Genomic DNA, 18122 nt, shown 5'->3' on the forward strand with positions numbered 1-18122 from the left:
TAAACGTGGGTGTTGTGGTTGTAGGAAAATAAAAGATTAACACATTATATATCGTTACATTAATTCATGAGGGAATTCTTCATGTGTTCACCGTAGGACTTACGCACTGCGGCGGGTGCGTGATGCCTTCAGGGCCAACAGGACAATACAGGATCCAGAGACTGTGGAGAGGCTGATGTTGGAGGGAAGACAGACGCTGGCACTGATACAGAGACAGGTAACACACACACACACACACACACATACACACACACACTGCATGCTCTCTCAGGTTAACCAGGTTGACTTGAATGCAGATGAACACCTGTGTACCGACTGACCACCTGTCCTACACCCACACACACACTCATTCATGAACTAATCGTCTCACTGCTGGTCACTTTGTTCCCATAATGCATCAGCTGCCTCTCCGCCAATCCCAACGGGAGACTATAGCTCATGCTGTCTACACACTCACTCACGCTCACACACTCACACAAATGAGCTTAAACACACATCAGTAGAACGTAAGGTGAGTTCGCAGGAGTCACGGACATGAGTTAAAGCAGCAAGGGATGGCTGTGACCCTGTGGCATATTGTGATTGGTCGATACGTATGGCGCCCTGTGATAAGTGGCTTTAAAATTGTCTGATTTTGAGGTTCACTTTGGATCGTTGTCCTGTTGGAAGCTATTTCTTAGTACCTGATGAATTCCTGACCACACCGAAAGCAAAGCAGCTGCAGAGCATCACAGAGGCGCCGCCATGCTTCACTGTACGCTAGTTGTTCGTCTTAACATATGCTTCATTCTTTTGCCTCCAGACTTACCAATGACCTTTATCTTGTTTCCTGAAGCTTCTGTGGCTTATTGTTACGGCTTTGAACAAACTCAAGGCAGCTTTTTGTCCACTTCTTGGTCAGTAGCAATGTGCCCCTTGGAACATGACCTTCAGCGTTTGGTGTGCGCCTAACTCGGCAAACTTTTTCACTGATGAAAAATTAGAGACTAAACGAAAAGTCAGGCATGATAACGAAGACTGTCATGAAATATAACTGACATTTTGGCCAAAAAAAAAAAAAGAAGCCAAAAATGTTTGGGAGGATTAAAGGCCCAGAGTGGCACCAGGCTGAAATGTATCACAGACGCTGATAACGCTGTCCCTGGCTCAGCTTTTTTCCCTAATAAGAATAAACAGGCGCTTGTTACTTTATCAACACGTCCGAGCACGTGCAGCAGTGCTTGTCAGAGGATCATGAGAGCAAGTTTATGGTACAAACACAAGAACATAGATAGTAAGAGGAGCAAGAGTGGAGCTGAAAAGGCAAGAAACACATCTGAACAGCATCAGATTCTGGCGTCTGATGGCCACATGTGGTCACACATGTGGTCAACACATAACAAATAGCAAAGCTGTTACAGTACAATGGGACACTGCATAACTAAACTTGTAAACATCTTTGTCTATAGCCCCTCAGCAGCAGTTACACAGGAGGAGAACTAAGTTTGCTGAACGTTACACAGTTTCGGGGACGTTTTCACAACAGTTAGGTTGTTTACATTGTATCTGACTAAAATCTTTATCTATTTGGTAGACTAAAACAAGACTAAGACCAAAACTCTTATGGTTTTTAGTCTACTAAAAATGAACTAAGACTAAAAGGTTTCAGATGACTAAATTATGACAAAAACTAAATATTGTGTGGTTCAAAAAACTAAGACTAAATCAGAATTTGCTGTCAAAATTAATAGTGTTGCAAAGCCTGGTAGTGTATCGCTGTATCCTGCCCACCCTGATGCAGGGATTAAATGCATCAGAGGGGGAATATGCACCTGGTTACACTCCTGCTGCAGCACTACAGGCTTCTGGATAAATCCATATCACACACGTATTAACATGAAGACGTACACTTCCTGTAGAGAAAGCTTTAGGTTCCCCCCCCCCCCGTGTGTGTGTGGATCTATGGGTGTGTTATATCAGAGACAGAGGGGTGAACACAGTTTGGTGAATGAAATACACCTGCAAACCTGGTTACATAACTCCATCCTGATTTTTCCCATGCTACCCATAGACTGTAAAAAAAAATGGACGTCCGCTTGCTCGGTTCAAAGTAAGGTCTCCACAAAAACTGCTCCCCCTGGTGGCTGGCTGCAGTATAGATAAATAAATCTATCTCACCAGTCATTCCAGATGGGCTGTGGTCAAGCTTTAAAAAATTAATACACCTGGTAGAAATGTTTCTCATGTTTGATTGTTGTGGTGATTTGAAGATATTATCTGGCTGTCTTGAATTCAAGTCCTCTTTTTTTCTGAAAAGTTTCGTTTTCATTAGTTATTAGAGGTTAAAAACGAGGCTTTAACTAGTGTTTAATGATGACTGACAGCTGCCGTTCTTGTGTATTTTTTCGGGGATCATAAAATATGTCGGGAGGTAGAGTCAAGAAGTGATAAGACTCTCGAAAGAAAAAAAATAAGTATTATTTTTGTCACCCAGCTCCACTCAGATTCTCCCAAAATCCCTCACAGTCTCCACTGCACAGACTCTGGCTGCACAAATGCTACAATGGCTGCGCCTGTGACGGGAGAATTTTGGCTTCAAAACCGTAGAATGATAAATGGCAGAGCTATGTTGTCCACTCTATGTACAGTCTATAATGCAACCAATGAGTGACATCACTGAGACCAATGAGTGACATCACTGTGGCTACTCTCAAGGTGCTAGCACCACAGTTTGTGCCCCAAAAAGTTGTGATGCTTGTGCAGCTTGCTCAAGCTCAGATTTCAGATTAGTCAAGATTTGAACCGGCAACATCTGAGACTCTGAAGCTAATTTATTCAAAGGTTAAACAATTAAACAGTTTTTATTTTGTAACTGTTTGATGAAACAACAACAAAGACTCCTGAAATCTCCAGAACTGCGTTGTAGTACCGTCCTCTCAGTGTATGACTCGATGTGCTGTTCCAGGGCGACCTTGCGTCTTTACATCCCTAACTGTGTGTGGCGTTAAGACAAACTACAAACTTCACTCCTAATTGTGTCTGTGCACCCCTGCGTAACAGTAAGTGTGAGTGTGTGTGTGTGTGTTTCAGCAGATAGCTCTGTGTGTCTCTGTAAGTTAGTTAGGGAGTAAAGATGATGGATTGCAGCTGCAGAGCCGCCTCTGTTTGTGGAGGAGAAACTAAAGCAGCATGTTCTTCTTAATGAGAGTGTGTGAGAAAGTGTGTGAGAGGGTTTAAGACGCCAGCAAAGTGAGAGGACACAAGTCAGCGAAAGGAGAGAGAAATGTAAATATAAAAGAAGAAGAAGAAGAAAAGAAGAGGAGGAGGAGGAGGAAGCAGAGTGGGATGTTAAGCTGAATGTATGATGGATAGATGCAGCTGCTTCCTCAGTCTGTTTACAGTGTGTGTCCCACTTCAGCTGGATTTACTCCCTTCACACACACACACACACACACACACACACACACACACACATACGAGATGATAAAGTGAAGCCATAACATTAACAAGTCCTAGAAAGAGTGTGTGTGCGCCTCCAAAGAGCCATATCTCACTGATTACTGCTGCTTAATGTCACCGCAATGTCACACAGCCTTCGGCCATTTTGGCTGGATTGAGATTAAGCGCCGCATCAGGCCGTGAGTTATACCTGGCAGGTCAGGGGAGGTGGGGGGCGGGGCTCTTGGATCTTGAAATCTGAGCAGATTCACAGTTTCAAAAAACGCCAACATGAACGGTTCATAATGAAAAAAAACTCACTTTAAAACAGGATGTCATTAAACAGCCGAGAACATCACTTTGTCTCCATCAGAAAACGACAATACACCAAATCTGGAGCCATAAACATCGCTCCCTGGATCAGCCGGGAAGAAAAATGATGAAGATTTCTTGCTTTGCTCTCGGGGTGTTGACTGCAGCTCTGAACTTCTTTTTTGAAGCTGTGAAGAAAGGAGCAGTAATGATTAGTTGTTTTTATTCTCGGTGAGAAATGTTTCCTGCAGTCCGACAGACACATAATCACTGAAACTGGATCATTCCTGCTGTTTCGTTCCTGCTCCCCCTGTTTGCTTTCTTACAAACCTGCTTCTTAATGCTTTTAGAGACAAACAGGTAAAAAATGTGTTGGAATAACTCCAGTTTATTGCTGTGAAAAAGGTTATCACGCATAATTTCAGATAGATAAGAGTCACTGTTTTTCAAAAGGGACCAGGTGACATCCCTGTCTCTACGTCCCACATCATCTTCAGCTGCATTTCCACCAAGCAGACCGGTTCAGTTCGTCTCAGTAGAGCGCGCATTTTGTGGCATTTCCACTGACTTATCCCGGGACAGATCCCCAAATAACTGAGACGAACCGTCCCACTTTTTGGCACCCTTTCATTCGGAAGGTGGAGCTACAACACTGCAGACCGTTGATTGGTCGAAAGACTTGTCACTGGCGGCACACAGTCTTCTCTAAAACAAAGCTCGATTGTTCTTTGTATCAAAGAGCTACATGCCAATCACAAATAGTACGTAACGCATCACAGTATTATGTAACTGATGCTGCTTACACGCCGCCTTCCACAAGGGGGCACAGTTGGCTGTGGAAACCCAAGCCTAACTGAGCCAACCCGTACCAAACCGTACTGATCTAGACCTGACTGCTTGGTGGATACGGGGCTTAAAATGACCCATCAGACCTCAGTATTCGCCAACATGTGAGTGAGGAGAGTTAGTGATGTTGTGGCTGTGACAGAGGGCGGAGCAGGGACACACAGCTCTGCACAACTACGACTGCAAACAAAGTTTAACACTTTATGAAACAGTCCAAAAGTAACTGAAAAAAAATCAATAATGCTCACTTTTGCTTTCTTGGTTTTGCTAATGGCATCTTAGTCTTAAAAATATGACCATAACTCTGTTCTCCATGAGCTTTGGGACATCAAATGTGAGGCTTTTGGAGATATATCAAAGTACTATGACTTCAACATCCTTGCTTTTTCATAGAAGAGGAAGATAGTCCTCTTGTTTTTCAAGGTTTATTTATGAGCCTTTATATTCAGAGAGAATGGGACAGTAGATATAGCAGGAGATCAGGAGAGAGACAAGGAATAGGAAGTGGCATGTGGGAAGAGAGCCACAAGTTGGCATACACACCAGACTGAATTTGTCCTTAGCAAACAGCAGTCGCTGCCTTCATCGTTAGTTTGTTTCTGGTAACTAATATTTGTGAAGCATACAAATCTTCCAAAGCAAGTGTGGGGGAGTTGTGGACAGCTGGCTTGTTAGGGCCCAAAATGTAACAACAACCCATAATGTAATAACTGAACCAAAATGTAATAAAATGTAATAAAACCTGAAATGCAATACGTCCCCACATTTTGAGCAAAAATTGTGGCATTTTGAGTTAGTTATGACATCTTGGGTTATATCACATTTCTTTTTTTACATTTTGGGCTCTACACTTTTGTTACATTTTGGGTTAGTTTTTACATTTCAGACTTTGTTTCATTTTTTTTCAACATTACATCTTGGGTTGTTGTTACTTTATGGGTTGTGGCTGTAACATGGCTATGCTCACAAAATTTCAAAAAGCTCAGTGAAACCTGATCCATGGGCTGTGTTTCAGCGAACTGCTAAAGGATACTACAAGGAGATAAGCCCCGCCCCTTTTATGGACTCTCCAAATTTTTATATTTTTATGCTGCCTCCTGATTTTACTGGACTTCTACAGCATGTTTTGGCGTCACAAAGAGCTTAACAGTCTCCTGCTTCCAAGTGGGAAAAATAACTCTTCAGACAGTCAGGATTTTGCTTAAGTTTTGAAGTCGTTTGCATCCATGAGCTTCTTGTCGTCTGCAGTTTCAGACATGCTGACCCAAAACTGAACTCCGTACAATGTCTGCTCTTAGTCACACTACAGTAGATCTGCTGCTGGGATTGAAAACAGATAGATTTTCATGCCACCTTGAAAAACTGCAGGTACAGCTGTGCAACAATGCAACATCATGTTTATAGACACGGTAGATCGACTGAAATCTCCAGTTTCCTCTCAGATGTGGGAGCGGCTTCAGTGCGGCTCATTTTTGGGAAGCTAGAGATTTTTTGAAAATCCTGAACCAGACAGGAGCTGAACTGAAAAGTAGGGCAACACCCTGCATGAAAGCCTGCGTCACCTCTCCTCCCCCTCCGCCTCCTCCTCCTCCTCCTCTTCACCTCGCTCTTACCCTTCCCCTCTCCTCCCTCCCCCTCCCCTCTTTCATTTTCTATCTCCCTTCTCTTCCCCCGTCTTTCGATCTGTGAAAATCCCCAGCCTTCCTGCCTCCATCCCTCAGAAATCCCACGCTTTTTATTGCTGCTGTTACACCTGAACGCCCCACGGGTGCTGCTGGCTTTACCCAGCTTTGGTCACGCACACACACAGCAATACACACATGCACTGTACGTGACTTCCCACTGCTGCAAAACTCCATTAAGAAGAGAAGGGAGCTGCTCAGGTGGATAAAAGCAGTCAGGTTTTTACTCCCTGTCCTCCCACTCTCTCTCCGCCTCATGAAACATTCTTCTGATGCTGGCGGCGGCAGAGGCAGCACAGGTCTGTCTCAAAATCCAACTCCGGTTTAAAGCCCTAAAGACATCGTCATTAGACATGCAATGAAGCATTGTCACCTGAGTGTTTACCTAAGGTTTGTATAAATGTTAAGTTAGATAAAGAGATACTTTATAGTCTGTATTTAATGTTTTCATCTGTTTTCCAGTCTACTACAGAAATCCTGCAGCAACAACCAAAGTCATGATCTCAATAAATGGAGTAACAAAAAATAGTCCACTACTCATTTTAAAGAATATTAATTGTCATTAATTTTGAAAATGTATTGGTTTAGGACTTTTTTACAAGCTAAAATGTTCAACTTTTTCTAGTCTTTAGAGTAGACTTTGAAATATAAGGATAGCACAGAGGGGGATTTTCTAAGAATGGATTGTAAACAAAAATAGCACCCAGAATTGTGCATCATATTAGTTTTGCATCAGTGAAACCTGTTCCATGGGCTGTATTTCAAAAACTTCCTTCACAGTTGTACAAGGAAATAAGCCCCGCCTCTTTTTGGGACCCCCCAGATTTTGGGCTTTTTTTTGCTACCTGTTGATTTGACCTGGATGTAATAATTAATGTTAAATATATTCAAATAAAATTAATGCACAGAGGCGCGTTTTGCTCTGGAGCATTTAACTTTGTGTCTGCTCTGTGAGTTAGACAATGACTTTTTGGCTCATCTGCATATTGGGATAGGTACCTTTCATATTTAAAAAGGACATGGTACTGATGCCTTGTACCAAGCAATTGTTATCGATACTCAAGGGTACCAGTTTTCGGTACTTTTGTTTGCGTTTATGTGGTAAAACATATTAATTTGTTCAATTATAAAATCCCAAAGATTTTCAATTTAACATATTTTTTCAAATATAAACTTGCAATGCTGTGTTCATATCCAGTATAGAAATTTGCCTATGAAAATTCCTCTCCCTTAAGCCACAATGATGTGTTTAGGTACCTAAACAAAGGACCATTTGATTTCATGCGTATTGGTGGGGATGGGTACCGAATCAGGTACTCTTATAGGTATTGACCGAATTCTCTCAAAAGTACCGGGTACCAATTCATGTAAAACCAAAAGGTACCATGTTTAGGTACTTAAATGCATTCTTGTGACTGTGAGTGAGCGGAAGAGTAGGTGATTTTCCATGCTGGAGATGAACACAGGGTTGCAAGGTTATATACTGAAGAATAAATTTGTTGAATTGAAAAAAATTTATATCTTATTTTTGAACAAATTGACATTTTGCACCACATAAACACAAAAGTACCTGGCATTTGGTAGGGTTGAATACTGGTACCAATTGACAGGTACTGGGCATCGGTACCATATCATTTCAAATGTGAAAGGTTCCCATCCCTATGTATTGGTACTAATTACTACAGATGGAATTCAGTAAGTACCTAAAAAATTACCTAATCCAGTACTTGTCTCCATACGGACATTTACTGGTCACAAAATCTGCACAATTCTTTCGTGATTCCAAGTCAGAGATTTCAGATAGAGTTTGAAGTTCTTGACTGTTGCTTGGACAAAAGATATTAAAGATGACTTATCATACCGTTCTGTCTTTACCATATCACAGTCTAAATATAGACCCAAACACCTGTGCCTGAAATATCTTGTAAACTTCAAGAGTAAAAGGTCAGAGAGAGAACTCTCCTTTATAGCATCACATCTTTCTTTGCATGTTTTCTTTGCTCTTTGTACTTCTCCCGTCATCACCAGCCTCCCAAACTCTCTGAGTATTGAAGTGTAAGTATTGATTTCTGACTTTTTAAGCCCTCAAAAATTCAAAACCATCGTCCTGCGCTTCCTTCAGAAGCTGCCAACATGCAGCGCTGCCTGCCGCAGATATAAAGATAGAACATTACGATATCAAGTTCGGTGTTCAAAAAGTGCAATAATACACCACATATATTTAAACATACCTGACTGCTCCCTTTCATGGAGGAAACAGGTCCCACTTCCGGTGCTTTCAGAAATTTCTTTCACCAACCAGCGCCCAATCCTTAGGTTGAGTCCAAAAACCCCTCCTGTGCTTGTTAGATATATAAACAAACTTTATATAATGTTGCATTATAATTAGACTCTTGCAAACTTTTAATTGTTGGTAAAGAGGAAAGGAAACTTACAAACTCTTCTGGAGGAAATGTTTGTCAATAATTCAGAACTGTCCCACGTTATTCAGTCTCCTCTTTAATAAAGTTATTAAAGAATTAGAAATGTGATTTCCTTTTGATTGTTAAATGCGTTTATGTCTCTGCTTTGTCGATAAAAATCAAACTGGGTTTGCAAAAGAACTATTGATGTTTAAATTTAGCATCAAACCAACTTTAAAGCAATAACATTATGCAGGCTTTAATCGCTGCACCGCATACTACTTCCTCCTTCCATTCTTCTTCTGTGGTTGAGCTTTCCTGCTACTTTGTTTGTTTGTCTTCTATTCTTGGAAGTCAGAGCCTGATGCAACTTTTGATACCACACACACACACACACACACACACACACACACACACACAAGGTTTGCATGATGAAATTCATTGACTGTAGAAGGCAATGTGATGTAAGGATAACAGTTAGAATGAGAGGAGGAGGAAGAGGAGGCAGAGATGTTGGAAATAAATGAGAGAGGGAGGACGCTGAGGAGGCTGGAAAGGAAAAAAGCATTGAAGGGAAAAGAGATCAAAAATAAGAAAGTAGAGGAGGCTAAACTGTCAAAAATTGGAAATTTGGGGGTCCCAAATGTGGGCGGGGCTTATTTCCAGAATAATGCGCTAAAGTAATTATCTTAAATGCAGTCCATGGAGCAGGTTTCACTCAGCTTTATGAAATTTGGCAAACATATTCAGCCACCCAAGACTTCCACACTGGCTTTGAAACTTGCAAACAGCCTTTGTGTGAGTCATAGCACGCGTGTGTCCCTGTCTCCATCAGTATGAAGTGGTCTATCCCTTCACAGCATTTTACTGAAGGACTCTTTCTCTCCCTCTATGACTCACTCCGTCTCTGTTTTTGTCTCTCATGTTTCTCTGCACTCCTAAATTTCTACCCTGTCTCTCTTCTCAGCCCATCGATTCAAGTCCCTCAGATTCTCTGCCTCTTATTTTTCTCAGCCTGGCTTTATTGATGTGTGTGCGTTGGAGAGTTTTCTGTGCTTTCATTTTCTGCAGCGCTGATAGGCGATTAATGAGAGTCAGTTTACAGTGGGCTGAAAAAATCAAACACACAAAGAGGGGATTCCAGGTGCTCTCTGCTCCTGGACGCACCCTCTGACCGTGGGAACAAGACTGGTTTGGGTTTATTTTTTAACAATTTGAAAATGTGACGCTGTTGTTAATGAAAGTACAGGGACTGGGGTGTTTGCTCTACTACCCGGATGCAAACAGTCGCAGGTGTCCGATATCACCTGGTAGCATGGTTGTCAGTATGTTATCGCATACACTGCCTGGTCCAAAAAAAGTCGTCTCTGGGGCTGCAACTAATGATTATTTTAGTAATCAATTACTCTGACAATTATATTTACATTTAATCAATGAATCGAAAAAAAGGATGAGAATTCATAATAGTCAAATTCACAAAACCAAACATGCATCGTTATTTTAGTTGATGACTATTGACTGCATAATGATACATGCAAAGAATCAACATATTTGAACATAATTAAACTGACCAAGATGCTATTTATAAAGTCTAAAAAGTGATATGCATGTATTGTCACTTAAAGATTCAACAGTTTGGGCAAAACAACAGAAAATACATTGTTATGCCATCAGATTAAGAACTCAGAGGGCCAAAAAGGCAAATAAATAAAAATGTGTCCTCAGTCTTTTTACCTGCAGGTTAAACAGTTCACCCCCTCTGCCCTACCACTATCTGTAGCAGCTAACACTAATGCTAACGTTGGTTTAATGAACTCCTCGTGGTTTTCAAATGGGGTGACGCTTTAATAAAAAGACAAAATGAGTCCTTAAAGACATACCATGAATTTCACAACTGATAAAAGAAGTGTATGTGGGATTTTGTAGCTTCTCACCTCGCTAATGAGCTCGCCAGCTTGTCAACGATGAGTCCAACATGTTTGCGTTTTAAGTGCTGGATCATTACAGCTGGATTAGCGTGAAATACTCCCAAACTCTGTGATTTTTTGGACCAACGGCTTCTCCGGCTCTGACGTTATTTGTGTGTTAACTTGTTTCCCTCACCTGCCGGCTCAGCTTCTCCTCTGCCACACTGATCTGTTAACATGTGACGCATACAGCCCCACAGCCCAGGTAATCTACACTCCAGTCCAGTAGGTGGCGGTAATGCACCAGCTAGTTACCAACCACTAAATAATCGGACAAAAAGGAAGAAGACAAGAATAATCAACAAGCCAACAAACCAAAACTAATTGCTGCAACAGTATACTTCAATCTTCAACAACATATAGTAGTAGTCCTGAAAAGTCATAAGAGCTGGGTCTGAGACCTTCTGATTAATTCTACCCCTGAGGACAAAGAGGAGAAGGGTCAGCTTAAGTGCACAAGTGTTCCCTGAACAGAAGACTTTTCAGACATCCCTTAAAAGTAGAAAGAGACTCTGCAGATCGTATAGAGTTAGGTAATTCATTCACCATTTGGGCACAACAGAGGGGAAGAGTCTGGCTAGTGATGTGGAGCCACGCTGGGCTGGGAGCACCAGGTGTCTTAGATGAGGGACCCCAGGTAGGCAGGAGCCATTCCTGTCATTGTTTTGTAAGTGAGAAGAAGAGAAGAGGGACGTGTCTTTCCACATGGTTGTTTAAAGTTTTAAAGTTAGGGCTAGATAACTTGTTTCCAGCTTAAAAGATAATCGCCCATGCAGTATAAGTAAGCTTGTACCTATTTGTTCAGTTAAAACCAGGTGGTGACATTGTTTTTGGCCGGGCAGTGTAGATGCAGATGGGGTTGACAATAGCTCCTCAAAAAATGAGTAAACAGCACAGGTATGTAGACGATAACCCAGGACATTAAGGAAAATATGCAGCATACACAAAGAAAAGAAAAAAGAGAAGAACATTTACAGTTTCGTTGCTCTGTTTGTCATTTACACAAACATTTCTGATTCTTCCTCAATCTGCTGAGGAGGAGAAGAAATATCAGGAGTCAAAGAGGGAAAAGACAGAAGAAGAGAAAAGAGAGGAAGTGTCTGCACTGAAAATGTATGACCAGCTTTGCTCCTCATTTGTTTCCTCTTCCTCTTTCCATCTTCTTCATCCTCCTCTTTCTGTCTTTGGGTGTGATGGACTGAAACGGGAGATCGCAGCAGAGTGTCTCTGCCAGGCAGGAAACTCCACACAACCACACACACTCACACATTGGGACATTTCTGGTATGTGAGCACAGTTTGCCTTCATCTCTTCTTGCTCTCTAATGAGTGTGTGCTCAGAGTGAAAAAAGAGAAATCACTGATGTGTGTGAGGCTCTGTTTTTAATCCATGTGTGGTTTTTCTTCTCCCTGTGTGGGCGTGGCTTAAACATTCTCGCCTAATCACTTGTTAGTAACTCTTTATCTGCAGTCTAATTGTTTGAGGCAATCTCTTCGTGCACTAAAAGCTGATTGGGTGGAAGCCTGCTGAGTGGGTGTGGCTCTTTGAGTCATTGCAGCCAATTGACTAGATTAGATATATGCAAATGAGATCATTAATGTAGGTGGGCGGAGCCTTAGCAGAGGAGACTTCCAAGGTCAAGCTGACTCAGTAACAGTTACAGAAAGAGGGGTGTGTAAATGAAGACGTCCCATTGGTCCATTTTAGAGATGTCTGGCTCTCACACACACTCTCTAAGGAGAGCAGAGGGAGGTTCTGGTTGCAGTATTTAGTGAGTGTAAAGGTCTTCATGTATCATTTGCAGACTGAATCGAGCCCTCTTGTCTCAGTGTGATTGTATTAAGGGAGGATCAGATCTCTCAGACAGGCTGGACTGATAGATGGATCAAAACTTCATCTTGAACCAGTCACAATCATTCAGAGTCCGAATATACAGACTACACACAAACTACAGGGGTGGAGGATTTTCCTCTGCAGAGTCACTGATGTGTAAATTGTTTGAAGACGCTCTGAATGTCTTCTCTGCTGAAAACTTGTCATCATGGCTGCATTATGCATCCTGCTGTCGCCAACTCTCTCTAATGCGTCTGTGTGTTTGTAGTCTTGATGCTAATGTGGAGCATTGCTCAGGCTTACAGCCTGTCCTCAAAGCTCCATGGTGTTCAGAGTTTATCCAGTTTAGAGGAGCTGGCCTTCAGATTTCAACTGGATGATAAGTGAGTGCAAAAAACTGAGCTGTCAAAATGTTGAGACAAAATTTAGATACGTCCTGACCCATCGGATCTTGTTATTTAAAGATCAACTGAAAGTGACAGTTCAGGGGGGAATCTCACTCAATAATTTAGTTTAGTTGCTCTACACATTTTTAGGCAGCCAGTAATGGTGGCTGGAACATTACCAGAAAAAAAATCATTGAATTTTAAACAAGCAGAATTCTGGTAACATTCCAGAATGTAAGTAACTCTACCAAATTCTGGTTACATTCTGGAACTCAATTAACATTGCAGAACTGAAGAAGCATAATACAAACAACATTCCAGGTTACTGCTAACATTTTAGAATTCTATTCAGTTCTTGAATACTGGTAACATTCCAGAACTCAGATAATATTCTGGAACTCAAGTAACATTTCACACTCTGGTAACAATCCTTGAATTCCTTAAATGTTCTAGAACTCTGTTGGTTACCTAACCTTTCAGAATTATGGTACTTTTGTGCAAATCTGGTATAATTCCACATTTTAACGTTTGAAAATTATGGAACCATTCAAAAAATCTGGTGACACTATAAAATTCTGGGGATAATCCACAATGCAAGAAGCATTCCAGAATTACAGTACCATTTCAGAAGTCTGTTTAAATTCTAGAATTTGAATAGTATTCCAGATTACTGCTTACATTCCATCATGTTCATGTTGAAATCTTTGAATCTTTGTCACATTCAACAATTATGGTAACATTCTGGAATTCGACTGATATTCCAGATCTCCAGTAACAATCTTAGAACTCTAGGAACATTCCAAAACCCTGCTAACATTCCAGAATTGAAGTAACATTCCACCAGTACTATTCTACAGTTCTGGTAACATCCCAGATTCTAGAAGTTCAGTTGCAATCCAGAATCATGGTGACATCACAGAACTTGGGTAACATTCCAGAACTCTGGTAACTTTTCAGAATAATGGTTTACTTGTGGAATTTTTGTGTGGCATTCTAGAATTTCAGTAAATTTCTGGAATTCAGTTAAAATTTAACATTCAAGATTTCTGGACACATTCCAGAATTCTGTTTACATTCCAGAAATCTGAGAACATTCCAGAACATTTTAAGTTTAACATAATAGTTCAGAATTATGGTACAACTACCAGAATCTGGTGTAGTTCTAGAAATCGATTGACACTCTAGAATGCAATTAACATCCCTTAACTCTGGTAACATTCAATAATTCAAATAAAGTTCCAGAATCCTGTGAGCACACTGCACAGAGCTGCAGAACTTCTAGGGCGTTTTTGTGCTTGATAATTGTCAGAGCAGCCATCTTTGTGAGTCAGGCCTTTAAATGGAGCAGATATTGGGGACAAATTTATGACCAAGTCTTTGTGCTTTAGCAGCTGCAATCCATTAAACCAAGTTAAACCCTTTTCAGCTTGATTTCTGTGTCACATTTTGCTGTTATAAAAAAGAAAAAAAAACGACTGCAGGATGGCTGAACTGTAAATGTGAAAGCAGAAAAATGTGCAGAGCATGGAAGACAGAGTTGTAAACCAGCCTGTAGCAGTCTTGAACATGCATGAATAATTTACCAGGAGATGAAGCCAGAGGAGACTCTTTTTGGAAAAACACACACACAGGACGTTTCAACAAGACGTTTATATACTACACAACGACACAAACACTCTGCAGAGCTCATCACACACATGCAGGGACGACAGATCGCCAGAGGACACGGAGGGAAAGATGGAAAGACAGGGAGGAGAGATAAAATGAGAGGATTTGACACACGCACACACTCAGCTGGGAAGCAGAGGACAAATTACAGGAGGCAGGAAGGGACAAATGAGGGGGATGAGGGGTGAAAAGAGGGCGAATCAGAGCTGAGAGATGTAATTGGCTGGATTAGCATAAAAATCAAGCAGCAGGACTTTCGAGATGCAGAGGCACCATCCTTCGAAACACCAACACTCCCTGCTGACGTGTCCTTGAGCAAGGCGCTAAAAAAGTGACCTGCAGTGATGTGTGATGTTGTCAGAGATTTCTGTTCTAACATGAAGAAATGAACAGAAAATGAGCAACAAACAAAGAGATGGTTTGACATATCCAGTTATACAATGGGTTTTTACAAGGTTGTTGATGTTGGTGCACACCTCAAGTGGTCATTTGAGGAACTGCAGTTGTTAGTACTCCCACGCTGACTTTATTTTGAAGCCCTAGAGCTTTAGCTTGTTTTCTGCCCGTCACCAGTGGAGCTCAGCCTCTCTTCCCTGGAGAAATGTAGCCGTTTCAAAGAGTCAAACAGTCTTTGTAAAAACTGACAAACCTCATAAAGAACAACAAAAGAGACAAGAGTGAGAAAAAAGAATGAAAAGTGTGAAGATTTTATTTACTTGAAAGTTGCAGCACAGTTTTTCTGACCCGTCTGTGCTCCTCTTCAGCCTCATGAGTGCTCTGCACTGCAACTGATGGGTGTGTGTCTGTGTGTCTGTGTGAGTGTGTGTGTGGGTTCACCCCAGCACTGATGATGCTGCTCAGGTTTACATCATCATTTCACACGCAGATGAACTCCAAAGTCTTTCTCACTTTTCATCTTCTCACTTTTATTTTTGGCCGGACGGTTGCTACAGAAACCATTACCTGTGTGAGTGTGAGGATGTAACGGGCCCAGTGTGTGTGAGTGTGTGAGTGTGTCTAATGACTCATGGTAAATAGGAGGTTAAGGGGTGTTATGTCTTTTTCTCATCTGACATTTGGAAGTAATGGAAAGTAAATTTGCTGAAGCAAAGATCATCAGTCTGGACATGATCTTCATAGAAATGTCGTAAAGCGTACTTGGATCATTTTCAAACACAGCGCTCTTCATTTCCTTCAATGAAATGAGTAATGGTTTGAGTTAAGCTCTCACAGTCATGACATCTTTACCCAGAACACCGCATGTTCTCGCAAATGAGAGTTTTTCTTTGGGGAGAATTGTTTGTAGTCTGAGTGGAGAGCAAAAGCAGGAGGAAAATGTCTCAAGTAATGACATCCTGGCTCCCACAGTAGATGTATGAAACAGATATTTGCGTAAAGAGCAGCTAACAATCTGTTCTAAATCCAATCTGTTGATGCTGTGTCACTTAAGACAATCAGCATTCGGATTTCCAGACTTCCTCGAATGCATCAAAAAAAATTGTTAATGTTTTCTTTGCCCCTTGAAGACAGACCTGACAAATCGTAGCTTTTGTCTTCTGACTGTTCTGCATCATGATGTTATTTCAGCAAACTTAAGACCAGCATAGAAATTTATAAACTGTGTAGTCTGACAAGTATCGACCAATCAGGTGTCAGCAGAAAAAGCAACAGCAAGGGGTTCTAGAATTTTAGAGATCAAAGACAGAATTCTGTCTTTGATCTCTGAATTCCAGAACTTCTGATTCTCTTTTTTAGACCTCAATTAAACAAACATCCAAAAAAGTTTTTTCCCCTTGAAAACTAACCTGTCAAAGTTTAACTTTTTACTTGTTACCAATCAGCAACATGTTGATATTTCCGCAAACTTAGGTCTCGTTAAGTTCAAGCAAAGGAGTATATTCCGCTTTGAACCGCTAAAGGAGGCCTCAGTGACGCCACCATGTAACTTACTATCTACAGTGAAACTGAGACTCACTACAAACACAACTAGCAAGCCTCTCACTCTGAGACTTATATACTTTGTAGGAATCAGGTTGGTTTTTAGATTTCCTTCCGTTATAATTGTTAGCTTTAGAATTTAACAACAATTTAACATGACTTTCTGGACATTTTTCAAAAACTTTCAAAGATTGTTTATAAAACAGCTTTTTGCTGCACTTTGAATCAAATTTGATGGTATTTTTCAAGCAACACCTGCTTCTTTATCTTAGTATCATGCAGTGGAGATTGCTCTAAGACTGCAAGGGAAGCTCAGCTTCCTTTACAATTTCCCCCCAAAAAGTGGTGATATATTCTGCTGTGTGTACATTTCATTGACAAAATATGAGCTAGAATCCCTTCATCTTTTGTTCAGAATCAGCTACCTATCACAGGTAACTGGCTCCACCTCCTTCTCATTCATCCCCACAGCGTCTCAGCGCTTTAACACAGTCGGACGCTGAGCGTCTTCTGACTTCAGCGGGGAAGCGTAGAGTGGGTTGTTCCACTGTGGAAACTGGACAGTCATTGGATAAACGCTGGGCTTTGTCCCGCCCATCGGACACTCAGCGTCTCTGGGGGTCTATGAGGCAGTGGGCTGGCCTGGACGCTGGGCTTCTGTATGATGATTGGATGATCTGTCTGAGGCCAAATCCCTTTTTGATTGACAGTGAAATGAGCCAGTCAGCGATCTTGAAGTATAACCCTCCACCGGAGCATCTTCTCAGTTGCTCTGGACTGGTTCGGAGGCTTTGTCGATCCCCAGTGAGTTGACTTTTCTTAAAACAATGAGCTTTGAGAGAACACTGTTAAAATCCCTGGAAAAAACACCCGGTTGGTACGACAGGGTCACAGATCATTTTCTTGAAAAGGAACCGTTGGTAGAATTTAGGTTAAATAAATAAATTTATGACGTAGGCCGTAAAAAAATGAGCTTCCCCTCCTTGACTGACCAGCAGCTGCCAATGGTATCATAGCAGAAGAGAGGCTGAAAATATGGGAAGTATGAAGTGTAGAATGACATTTGACCAGGAACTAAACCAGGAAATGACATGGGCCGTTTATTTAAACAGTAACTGCATGAACATAAAGAGCTGAATGAAATAAGGTGTTGGTTTGTCTTCTGTGAACCGGTCTTTCCTCCTGTTCTGTTTTCCTCCTGGCTTTCAGGACCTAACGTTGGAGTCAGACTGTAAAATGTGTCGGTGCAGCCCGCCGCTCTGCTCTCATCTCCTGACAAATGGAAAGGCTGGAACGCCGTGGAGCGCTCCTCATGCTCCGTTTATTATCTACCTGAGCACCTCTCATCCCCCTGCTTCCCCTCTCTCTCCTACACTCAAAGACCTCCATGCATTTCAGTTTGACAGCATCCTGCTGCACTAACCCCTCAACCATTTCATTTTCCTCTCACACCAGAGAAAACCCTCCTTTCTCCATCAGCTGGCCACCTCCAGGTTTTCCTCGGTCGCTTCATCTCTTTCCTCCTACTTTCAACAGCTCCTTAGCTTCATTTCTCCCTGTCTCCTGCTGTTCAGAGCAGCATTTCTTTTTTAAAACCACACAAATGTGATGGTAAGATGTAAAATTAGCTCCAACTTTCCGTGTTTAAGTCTAATAATTCAAGAACAAAAG

General features: G+C 41.5%; 1 protein-coding gene across 1 annotated transcript in view; it reads left to right on the forward strand.

Moving 5' to 3' along the window:
* The window catches only part of lyrm4b (LYR motif containing 4), a 35306-nt gene that overhangs the window by 10907 nt on the left and 6277 nt on the right, over positions 1–18122 (forward strand). The window contains exon 2 of the mRNA XM_074693532.1: positions 97–217. Within this exon, the coding sequence (XP_074549633.1) occupies positions 97–217 (121 nt within the window). The remainder of the gene's footprint in view (positions 1–96; positions 218–18122) is intronic.

This window comes from Halichoeres trimaculatus, unplaced genomic scaffold (genome assembly GCF_033239565.1).
Source record: "Halichoeres trimaculatus isolate MK-OKI-2021-1 unplaced genomic scaffold, fHalTri1.1 fHalTri1_scaffold_18, whole genome shotgun sequence".
Taxonomy (NCBI): Eukaryota; Metazoa; Chordata; class Actinopteri; order Labriformes; family Labridae; genus Halichoeres; species Halichoeres trimaculatus.